General features: G+C 40.0%; 1 protein-coding gene across 3 annotated transcripts in view; it reads right to left on the bottom strand.

Annotated features, from left to right (window-relative positions):
* Positions 1 to 12,343, bottom strand: part of LOC103179048 (homeodomain-interacting protein kinase 1) — a 70,796-nt gene that overhangs the window by 31,515 nt on the left and 26,938 nt on the right. For all 3 annotated transcript variants that reach the window (XM_042342189.1, XM_042342190.1, XM_042342191.1), the window contains exons 3-5: positions 7,039 to 7,162; positions 2,055 to 2,174; positions 524 to 610 (exon numbers count right to left, since the gene is read on the bottom strand). In XM_042342189.1, coding sequence (XP_042198123.1) covers positions 524 to 610; positions 2,055 to 2,174; positions 7,039 to 7,162 — 331 coding nt within the window. The remainder of the gene's footprint in view (positions 1 to 523; positions 611 to 2,054; positions 2,175 to 7,038; positions 7,163 to 12,343) is intronic.

Here is a 12,343-nt window from a genome sequence, read left to right as displayed (position 1 = left end):
TGTACTTCATAAGAGATCAAGAATTAGCACAAAAATACCACTACCAACATGGGCTCCGTAGAAAAATTCAAGAATAAAAAAGCTGAGAAAAATTGCCAACTGAATAAATAGGCTTTCAATGCTATCTATTTAGGCTCACACATGAATAAAGGCCAATAAAGGTCAAAGTTCCAGATGAAGGGAGCCAAGCTGCTCAGGAACAGTACACTGGAAGAACTCAGCATCTTCAGAAGACAAGAGAAAATGGTGGGAAGAAAACAGTATTGCAATTTGATCCAAATGACATAACACTGCATTCAAGCGGCACCTGAGCTCACTGATTTGTTGCATCAATGCCTAAAACAGCACTAGGAAGTACAGAGCTATAAAGATGAGAATGATTCAAAAATGGTTTTGCACCATCTGACCAGTTACAAAACACTCTAAAATTCACAAGGAAGAAAGCAATTGTGCAGAGAAATACAGTATATGATGCTTATATGATTACACAGTATTGATAGAAATATTAGCAATCAATTATTACCTGTGCCATATCATCCAAACAGTTGAAAATATACTTTCTGGCTTCCTTCGATTTAATTCCCATCTCTAACTCGTGTTCTTCTGGTGTCTAAATAGGAAAAATATCAGGCCAAACAAAGCATTAAAATACCAGCACTCGTTACTGCAGTGAACGTAGGATCAGTATATTAGCATCACTGGCTACTTTCCCTGTACATTGAAACCCTGCAAATACTGGTGGGGGGTGGTGAGTGGAGGGGGAGGGACAGACTTTAGAGGATTTCTGCAGTTTACTGTGTACACCATGTGGTACTTGTGGCAACATGATCAGGATTCTAATTAGAGGGCTGATAATTAGTAGATAATTAGTAATGGAGGTGGATGCATTGTTCCCCAGGGCATCATGATTCCAATTTACTTTGATACTTACAACAACAAATAACATTTGTAAAGTACCTTTCACATCGGGAGGATGTCCCAAGGTACTTGATTTGGACCCAAGCAGAGGGCTAGGACCAGGGAGGGAGGATAGTGGTAGGAGGGTAGCCGAATGCGCGGTCGAAGAGGGGGTCTTGAGACGTGCTTTGAAGGAAGCAACGGAGGGAGCAAGACAAAGGGACTGGGGGATGGAGTACCAAAGGGTTGGGCAGAGAAGCAGTTTGGGTGGCTCAGACAGAGAAGCTGTTTGGGTGGCTCAGACAGAGAAGCTGTTTGGGTGGCTCAGACAGAGAAGCAGTTTGGGTGGCTCAGACAGAGAAGCTGTTTGGGTGGCTCAGACAGAGAAGCTGTTTGGGTGGCCTGGGCAGAGACATGGAGCAGGCCAGAGTCTGCTGAGCAAAGGTAGCAGACGGGTTGATAAGGAGTTAGCAGGTCACAGAAGTAGGGAGCAGCAATCCCGTGGAAGGCCCTGAAGGCGAGGATTTTGAACTCTATCCTCTGGGGGATGGGGAGCCAAATGTATCCAATGAGGGTGGGGATGATAGGATCATGGAGGTTCCATCTGTCTGTCTGAGGTTAACAGAGCAGACAATTCACTCCATCACTGTTTGTGGGACACTACTGTGCGCTATTTGGCTTGTGTACAAAATGTTCGCCTACAAAATAGTCACTATGTGACTTTACAATAAACCCTGTGAAGTGCTTTGAGACATCCCTCTGTGAAAGGTGCTATATCAAATGCAAAGGATGACTATGATGAATGCCTCTGGGCAAGCTGAGCAAACACTGCACACTGCTCCTCAATTAGACACTGCTACTTTCCCCATACATGCAAATAGCTCGTTAATTATGTGGGTAAAGGAGACAGAAATGGGGAGATTGTTCCACAGTCACATGAAACACAACATGTATATGACAAAAGAGCAATTTTTAAAAAATCTAATCTGTATAAACAAAGAATCCTTTTCAAATTAATTGTAACAGAATAGAACTGGTGTTTCGTACAGAATGAACCCTCTCTTTATAAATATGCAAATCTAATTTCAAAATTAATTGGCAAAAGATGTTCCCCACATTTATAAGAAGGGAAATAATTTAGAAAATCGATGACTGACCTTAAGTCTCCACAATGGATATCCCGAATCTGGATCTCTGTTAAAAAACCTTGTCGTCTTTGTTCCTGCACTTAGCAAGTACTCAGCTGGTAAACCTTGTGTTTGAGAAATGTAGCGAATCTTAGGGAAACAAAAAAAGTCATTAGATATCCACATATGGACCTGTCAAATGAAGGAAGATTGTATTAATGACAATCCTTGCATTGGATAGAGCATCCATAATGTTAAAATTAAAATTAAAACATCGCAAAATGCTTCACAGGGAATTGACGTCAAATGTTGCAACTTTGCCATTGACTTTTGACAAACACGGCAGCCAATTTACACAGCCATCCATGTCCTCAAACCAATTCAGTGGATAACCAATTAATCTGGACGAAAGTTGGCAAGGACACCAGAAGAAATTCCCTTTTCTTTTCCAATTGTGTTATGGGATCCCAGCATGTGTATGACAAACAGCAAGTTTTAAAAAACTTGGGAGACCTGTAGCATATTGGTTAGAGCATTCGCCTCGCAAGCAAGAGGACCTGGATTTGATTCCCGGGTGGACGAAACATTGGCCAAGTTTCCTTACTTCTCCCGCCTCTGTTTACCAAGCGGCAAATAAGAATCCGATTGGCAGATCACTTTTACAGGGGTAATAAACTTGAAAAAAAAATAATATTAATGTGGTCACTCAATCCATGACAGTTTATGGGACACTACTGTGCACTATTGGCTGCCAGGTTTCACCCACAAAATATACAGTCAATTCACCTTTCAGTATATCCTGTGAAGCTCTTTGAGACGTTTCAAATACTTGATAAGGCACTATATCAAATGCAAGGATTATTATTATCTTTAACAGCTACTTGAACAGGTAGATGGGCCTCACCATGTCTCACATGATGAACAGCACCTTGGATAATGTGGAGCTTCTGTGGTGCAGTGCTGGAATGTCAACTATAAATTCAAATCCCTACATGAGGTTTAAATGCAGAACTCTGGCCCAGAGGTGAGACCAACTGAAACAAGCTGCCACCCAGATATCAAAACTACATACAGAATTTTTTTCTGTCTCATTCATTTCATCACTGTTTGTGGGACCTACTGCAAGCAAAATGGCTGCTAAGTTTGCCTTTATTAGTACACTTTGACAATAATTCCTTGCAAAGAACTTGGGATACATCTGAACCTGATAAAACTCTATAAAATTACAAGTTCTTTCTTCCTACTCCTTCACCGTTTTATTCTAACTTTCATTCGACACTACATTGCTGAACAGTGGCTTGTGTAAAACTGAACTGGACAAACTACAAAAATCCCAAATCTGGGGCAAGTTAGCCATTTAAAATGGAAGCTCAAGAAATGTCCTGAGAAATGCCTTTCTTGTAGAATGCCTCAGGTGACATTGTTGAATGTACTTGAGATTACTTAATCCAGAAGCCTGCCAGACATCATACACAAATCCAGGACTAGTTAAACTGTTGAAATACTTCAGACTTTCAGCCAAGTCTAGATTTATCTTTTGTGAAAATACACGGTGTCGGAAAATGCATGGACCCCCTCCTATTATCTATTCTTTACTTCAGTAAAATAGTACTTTGGAGTAAATTATGTACAGCCTGTAGTTCCGCATTGAAACATACCACATATATTAATGGGGAGGCCATGCAGCTTCAATAGCAAACTGGTAAAGTACTCATTATAGTCACCTTTGCACATCACACATTATCATTTCTGTACAGAGCTTTTAGAGGAGGGAGGGAGGGGTTCAGCACAAAAAATGACAGCTTGGATACAGTGAACAAGATGCAAGTTCTGGACCCTGATACAGAATAAGGACATCGTTAAAGACAAGGAGATGGGCAATAAGCCAAATCTTTTCAAAACGTGTTGTTTATTTTGGAAGCGTTATACTCTTGAAACAATTCGCTTTTCCGGGGGTAATAACCCCTTAAAATAATAATTTGGTCACTCAATCCATGACTGTTTGTGGGACACTGCGTGTTTCACCCACAGTCAATTACAGTCAATTCATTTTTTACAGTATATTCTGTGAAGCACTTTGAAACATCTCGAAGACATGATAAGGCGCTATATCAAATGCAAGGATTGTTTTATTATATGGAGCCATTAAAATTTTGAGTATTAAATTGATTCTAAATGCTAGGGAAGCTTCAAATTTGCTACTACTTGTATTGGTGGTGCACACCTTTGACCCTGAATGAATGGCACCTTCATAGAACTTCGGATTACTCTTTTATATTGCATTTGTACGTGACCACTTAACTTTACCCACTTTGTTTCACAGTCACTCAAGCTGCCAATTCTCCCCCCAAAATCATATCTAATTTCAGATACACTTTGTTTGCAAACCGGCACGTTCACTCCCCAATGACCAATTATGTTAATAATTTGGTTCAGTTGGTAGCATTCTCGTTTGAGTCAGCACGTTGTGGGTTGAAAGTCCCATCAGCGCTTTGAGCTGTCTAGACTCTCATTTAATAATAATCCTTGCAGTTTGTATAGTGCTATTCATGCCAGGATGATGTTCCAAAGAACTGTATGTTTACTTTAATTTAAAATTTTAATTAAACTTTAAGTTTGTGATTTTTAAATTATATTTTGTGGTGAAGCACAGCAGCTAATGTCCCACCAACAATGACCAATTTTATGTGGGATTGTTGACCAAGACACTGGGAGAAACTCCCTTTTCTTTTCAAAAAGTGCCATGGGATCTTTAACATTTACTTGAACAGGCAGACAGAGCCCCAGTTTAACATTGCAGCCGAACACAGCACCTCCAACAATTCAGCACACCCCCAGCACTGCATTGGAGTGTCATCTTAGACCATATGAGTTCCAAGTCCTGACGTGCGGCTTAAACCCACAACCTTCTGACTCAAAGGCAAGAGTGTTACCAACTGAGCCAGTGTGACACTTCATGCAGTATTCGGGGAGCACTGCATTGTTGAAGGTGCCATCCTTCAGAGTCCTGTTTGCCTAAGGTAAACATTGAAGATACCATTACAGTTTCAAAAAGAGAGGGTGTTTATGTTGCCTGAGACAACAAACCTCCAGATAAGTTGGCCATTTATATCACACCTGTGGTACACAGCTGTACACCAATTACAGTAACTGCCTTGTTTGTCTACAAATGGGTACTACACTTCAGAGCAATCATCTGTGAAGCACTTTGAGGTGTTGTTTTGTAGGCACAAAGATTATTTTATCAATGGATTGTAAAAGGCATATTTACTCCATACCACCATGCAGTCAGTTTCTTGCCTGCCTGCCTATCTTACATTTGTGCATAAAAGTGGAAACCAAAGGGCCAGAAAATATATTGAAAACAAAAGGGCTAACATTTACATCATTGTGTAATTTCCCGACTTTGTTATTCTAAATTAAATCTGTATAACAAATTGAATTGTCACAATGTTTATGATTTTCAGCATTTATTGTTATTAAATATAAAAGCAGCTTATGTGCTGAATATTCAGTTTGGTTACGGAGCTATCACAGCCTCACTTCCTGTAGAGCAGTACTGACGCCAAGCTGATAGGAATTGCTGACATCTGCATTACATAAAATCTAGGTTTCTGTCTTATCAACCAAATAAAGTCTGTTGCAATGCTCCACCCTCTTACTGGGTTCTCTTCTAAGAAATGAAAACATGAGGACATCCTATCTGGTTTCAGACATGCTACACAAGTTACAACTTCAAAACATTTGATAGGCAAGAATACAGTATGTCCCTTTGATGGTAAAATTCATACCAATGCTGTAGATTAGTGATCTGTGTGTGAGCATTCAATATTTGGATGGTGGTCAAACCAAATAGTTAAGAATGTCAATAGATAGATAGATACAGAAATGACAACATAGGCACATGACCGGACCGCACCCATAGCTTTATTCTTTGTTGTTTTACTGAAAACAGAACTGGGAGTTCAGATCTTCAGTTATTGCACATTTTTCCTTTACTTATCCAAATTGGTTTCAGACCACTTTGTGTACAACGAAGCACATATTAACATCCAAAGTTCAAGAGCACTAGTGCGCACAAATTCATTATAGGTTGAAGTATTTCTTTATAGTGCACTTTTTGGACTAATACTGCACTCTGAGTCACATCATTCGAATCTATAGGCAATTACCTCTAGAATTACCTGGAAGTGGTGCTTTCATAACAGTAGTGTGACACAACTTGACTGTGAGCAACATATAGGCTCATTCCAGATGCCTTGAACTGACTACAATTAGGATAATGCACTGCTTTGAGTGCATCAAAAAAAATAATCCTTGCTTTGAAATAATACCTTACCACACTGTTAAGACGTCTCAAAGTGCTTCACAGAATATACTGTAAAGTGAATCAGCTTTATATTTTGTGGGCGAGACGCAATAGCCAATTGCACACAGCAGTGTCCCGCAAATAATCATGCATTGAGTGGCCCCAATTTTTTTTTTAAAAACGTTCACTCAAAGCAGATGGTTACTCACCTAATTGTACATCAAATGTCTGAAATCCCTCACAATCATAGCCTCATGACCATAGACTTAAAATTAAAGATCGGGCAAGATTTTGGAATGGTTTTCAATTTAATTCTACAACTGAAAGCAAATCCTGATAAAGAACTGCAGAAAAGCAGCCTATAAAATGAAGACTGAATTTAAGAATTTTCCAAAATTTTGCACAACTATAAACTTGAAGATGATGGTTATTGACTAAGTCACCGGACTCGACTCATTTTGGTGTTGATACAGTCCAGACACAAAACTGGTTCGGCAAAACATACAACCATAAAAGAGAAGTTTCAGCAAATTATGGGGATTACCTTCAATTAAGTGTATGAAAATTATAATCCTGCAAGCTTCGAATGAATCGTTATAAAAGATTTTAAAACTTATTTTGAGGGGGGCCAAGTTTACACAGTAGTTACCACAGTGTCATTTCACTTCTAAATCTAGGATTAGAACTTCACTCAATTGAGCTTACCTGATCATACTCTGACGCTCCTGGATACAATGGCCATCCCAAAAACATCTCTGCTATCACACAGCCCAGTGACCACATGTCAATTGCTTCACAGAACGGCAGCCCAAGAATAATCTCAGGAGCTCTGCAGAGTAAAAAAAATTTTACCAATCAAATAAAAATTCAAATACACTACCACAGATTCTTAATTTAAGTTACACCTATATGTGTCACATACTCAAATTTGCTACTGTAATTTCTAAATAAAAAGTGCTGATCAAAAACTCTGCCGCCCACATACTCACCCGTACTAAATTCTGCACCACCATCACACCAGTTCTAGCCAGGCTCCACTGGCTCCCTATCGCTGAATGGATCAATTTCAAGATTCTCAAATCCCTTCATGCGGCATCTCCCTACCTCTCCAACCTGCTTACTCCCCAAACCACTACCCCCTGCCTCTGCGTGACTGGCTCCAGCCTCCTGCATGTTCCTTGTGCCCTCCGTTCCACTATTGGCGGCCGCAATTTCAGCCACAACGCCCCAAACCCTGGAACACTCTTCCTCTATGCCTCTGCTTTTTCCCTTCCATCCCCATCGTCAGGTCACACCCGAAGACCTTCCTATTCGACCGTGCCTACGGTCACCTCCCCCTGGCTCGGCACCGTGCTCCACCATTGTCAAGCTCTCTGGGCCGCTGAGTGAGGGGCTCTATATAAATGCAAGTTGTTGTTATTATTAATAAAGTGTGATATGATAAAAATATAAACATTTAACAAAGCAGAGCACCCAATAAAGAATATAAAAACAGTCGGAAGGTCAGAGAGTACAATTCCATACAAATGTACATTTATAAAACAACAACTTGGATTTATATAGCGGCCTTCACCCGGGATAGCATCCCGGAGTGCCTGACAGTGGCGGAGTCTGATGCCAAGCCAGGGGGGGAGGGAGGGGGTAGGCCACCGTAAGCACGATCAAAGAAGGTCTTTAGGCTGGATTCAAATATGGGGAGGGAGGGGGCAAGGTGGAGTGATTAATGATATACTGCCTTCCACATTGGGAGGCTGTCCCAAAGTGCTTATACCACATGAGCTTTAAAAAAACTAATTTAAAAGTGAGGATTGACAATCGATTGCTTTGATGGATTTATTACCAGAGCTCTACAAACACTAAAATAGTGTATTCATGCAAAGCAAGCGACTAAGAATAGAAAAATGGGAGAACATCAAATGGGTTTAGCAATCCGCAAGTGGCCAAATGGTGGTGGTAACCGTTAGGATTTAGCCATCCGAGTATTAATAAATAATTAATAAATAATCCTTGCATTTGATATTGTGCCTAGTCTAATACAAACATAATCTGTTCTTTTCTAGTTCAGTAAAAACAAGTTTTAGCTGTAACGTAAACTGCTCTAGCAGTCTGAACCAGTTGCTAAAAATTCTTTGGGTACGAAGCATCAGATCCCCAGGTAACGCTGTAAGAATGCACCATTTGGTTTATAAACAATTAACTTTTGGGTTCTTAATACAATTCAGAAGGACAAAAGATCCCGAATCTCTCTTCGCTGTCTACTTCCCATATCGTGTTTCATTAATTTCCACAACTAGCGAGGTGACCACAGGAGAACGAATACTGTACATCACCACTGTAAAAAGTATTCTGTTTTCAATATTTAAATAGGGACGAACAATGTAATGACGATGCTCGTTTGCTTATTCCTAAGCATGAAATTATACCACCAATTACGAAACTATACATCACAAAAATATACTCTATAAGAGGGTGGAGGCTTTACTGTGAACAAAGATTACACTTCAGGAAAATAACATCTGTTGGTTTCATAGCAGCTTCTGGCCCAGATTCTATAATGCACCAATACCACAAGCAGCAACAGCTCAGTATACACACGCACAATGTGTCAGGACATATTGTGAGTGGTTTGAATATACATGAGCCAGATCAAGCAGACTTCTAAATGGGCCTCAAGTGAAAGAGTTTGAAACAAACTACAATATGAAGTTGCCAGTCAGCAAAAGCAAACAAGCTAGCAAAATCAAGACACTACAACGCCTCCCAACACAGACAGCCTTGTAAGGGCTTGCCCTGAATTTGCAATGGTATCGAGGACTTTAGACCACACTTCAGGAGTGATTTTAATGATACAAAGCCAAACAGTACAGAAGAGATTAAAAATACAAGCTTATCATGATAAGCCTCTTTATAGCCATCAGGTCTGTTTTCCTACCCACAGACATTTTTTTGCCCCAACCTCGATAACAGCAAGTGCAAGATACCGCACAATGAATATCATCAGGTTAATAAAATGAAGTAAGCCATCACAAGCAACCCTGATACTGTCCTCATCCACAGCTCAAGCACGTATGCTGAAGTGATCAATAGGGAAAACCCTGCACAATTGTCTCTCTCCCGAGCCTGGGCTCACAGGTATCAGCCATAGCTCTGTTGTAACACATTCCTGTGAATGCTTGTCCTCATGTTCATGTGTTTCTTAGTGCAGGAATTCTTTAATAATAATCGAGTCTTCGAGAAGTCTCAAAATGCTTTACAGAATACACTGCTAAAGTAAATTGACTGTACATCCTGTGGGCATAACCTGGCAGCCAGTTGCGCACAGCAGTGTCCCCCAAACAGTTGTGGAATGAGTGACCAAATTATTATTATTATGTTGAAGGAATTATTAGCCTCCTAAAAGCAATAAAACCTTTGACAATTGTGATGGCAGCACAATTAACATTCTGCAATCAAGTGTTTTTTCCATTTACACATGAAAGTAAAAATTAAGTCATTTCCCAAAGTAGCAAAATGGCATCAGGTATATTTGCTTCTGTGATCTTGCCACACCCACATCCAAACAAAACCTAGAAATATGTAGGGGTGATGAATATTTGTGGAAAGAATATTGTATAAACTAAACACACAGATGGGTGGAGACTGGTGTGGATTATAAACACCAGCACAGACTGGTTAAGCTAAGTGGCTGTTCCAGTACTGTACACTGTGTGTGAATCTTCTCCAGCACAGCAACAATTTACTATACATTGAATCTTGAAAGTTATTCAATATTGGTTATTTTATGCCGCTAATTTCAAGCTAACCTAATTTTCAAAAGATATTTAACTCAAGAATTCCTAATATCATACAAATAGAATGTACAGTTTGATTTTACATAATAATCCTTGCATTTGATATAGCGCTTTTCATGTCTTCTCGAAGTCTCAAAGCGCTTCACAGAATATACTGTAAAGTGAACTGACTGTATATTTGTGGGTGAAATGCGGCAGCCAATTGCGCACAGCAGTGTCCCACAAACAGTCGTGGATTGAAGTGACCAATTTATTATTGCTTTTTTTCTTGAGGGATTATTATCAGTTGTGTGGAGTAAGGAAACTTGCCCAAGGTTTTGCCCTGCTGGGAATCGAACCCAGGTCTCTCATTTGTGAGGCGAGTGCTCCAACCACTGAGCTACAGGACTCCGACAGAACATTCCATAGAATAAATGCAATTTTACATATTTTTGCCAGTGCAAAAGCAAAAACGCAACATACTTTTTATACAAAAAGAACTTTTAATACAGTAATTGCTTAAATATCAGTGCTTTCCTTTGGTTATTCGCCACTAAATGCAGTATTTGCACATCTGTTGCTATAGTTCAATAATAAAAACACTTCCTTTTATTCTCAGCAAAAGGTATATTCCACCCCTGTGTGTGGATGCAAAACCAATTGGTTTGATAAAAACTAAAAATAGATTTCCAGGCCGTAAAAAGTCTAAAGTTGAAAGATAAAAATTTAAATTTAAAATTAAATTACTTTTCACAAACACTATACACAAAGGATGCAATTGTTTGGGTGCATTGGTTTATAACAACCGGTAAGCTTCCCAGAAAGCAGCATCATTTGCATCCCTGTGATGGCCTTTACATACTGTGGCTGATAAGGCTACTTACTGAATAAATATGGAATGCACTGCAATAGTGAGCTACAATAACTCTGTCCATACATTCTGGATTCTTTTCACTTGTTATGCTTCGCATTAATAATAATCCATGCATTTGATATAGCACTATCAAGCGTCTCAAAGCGCTTCACAGAATATACTGAATTAACTGTCTATTTGGTGGGCAAAATGCGACGGCCAATTGCACACAGCAGTGTCCCACAAGATAATAATAAACCAAGAAGAGGTACTAAAAAGGTTGTCAGTGCTCAAGGTAGATAAGTCACCCGGTCCGGACGGGATGCATCCTATGTTACTGAGGGAAGTCAGGGTGGAAATAACGGAGTACAATTTCCAAGTTTGCAGATGATACTCAGCGAGGAAAAGTCATAAACAGGGAGGAGGACAGTAGCAGAATGCAAGGGGACATAGACAGATGGTAACATGGGCCGACACGGGGCAGATGAAGTTTAATGTGGTGATGCGAAGTGATGCGTTTTGGGAGGAAGAATGAGGAGAAGCAAAATAAGCTGATGGTACAATCTTAAAGGGGGTGAAGGAACAGAGAGACCTGGGGGTCATATAAGGAAATCTTTGAAGGTGGCAGAACAGGTAGATACAGCTGTTAAAAAAGCATCCGGGATACTGGGCTTTATAAATAGGGGCACAGAATACAAAATTCAGGATGTTATGATGAACCTTTATAAAACACTGGTTAGGCCTCAGCGAGAGACTGCGTTCAGTTCTGGGCTCCACACCTTAGGAAGGATGTCAAGGCATTGGGGAGGGTGCAAAGGAGATTGACCAGAATGGTATCAAGAATGAGGGACTTCAGTTAACAGGAGAGGGTAGAGAAGCTCGGATTATTCTCCTTGGAGCAGAATAGAAGTTTTCAAAATTATGAGGGGATTCGATAGGGTGAGCAAAGTGAAATTATTTCCACTGACGGGTGGGTCGGTAATCCAAAGACACTAATTTAAAATAGTTGTTAAAAGAAACAGAGGGGAGGTGAGGAGAAATGTTTTCACACAGTAAGTTGTTCGGATCTCGAATCCATTGCCTGAAATCGTGGTGGAAGCCGATTTGATAACATTTTTAAGAGAGACGTAGATAATTATTTGGGGAGGACAAGTTTGCAGGGCTATGGGGAGAGAGTGGAGGAGTGGGAATGAATTGGATGAGCTTTTCAAAGAGCCGCCACAGACATGATGGCCCGAATGGCCTCCTTCTGTGCTGTATAATTTTATGATACATTGATTGGGAGTAGCTCCAAGAAATACGGCGGTGCTACAGCTGCAATATAATCACCAGCATATCAAAGGCACATTTCATCTAACTTAGTCACTTTATCAATCAGAAAAGGGCA

This window comes from Callorhinchus milii, unplaced genomic scaffold (genome assembly GCF_018977255.1).
Source record: "Callorhinchus milii isolate IMCB2004 unplaced genomic scaffold, IMCB_Cmil_1.0 Scaffold19, whole genome shotgun sequence".
Lineage (NCBI taxonomy): Eukaryota > Metazoa > Chordata > Chondrichthyes > Chimaeriformes > Callorhinchidae > Callorhinchus > Callorhinchus milii.
Note: the sequence above shows the minus strand (reverse complement) of the source record. Positions and strands in the feature narration are given on the sequence as shown.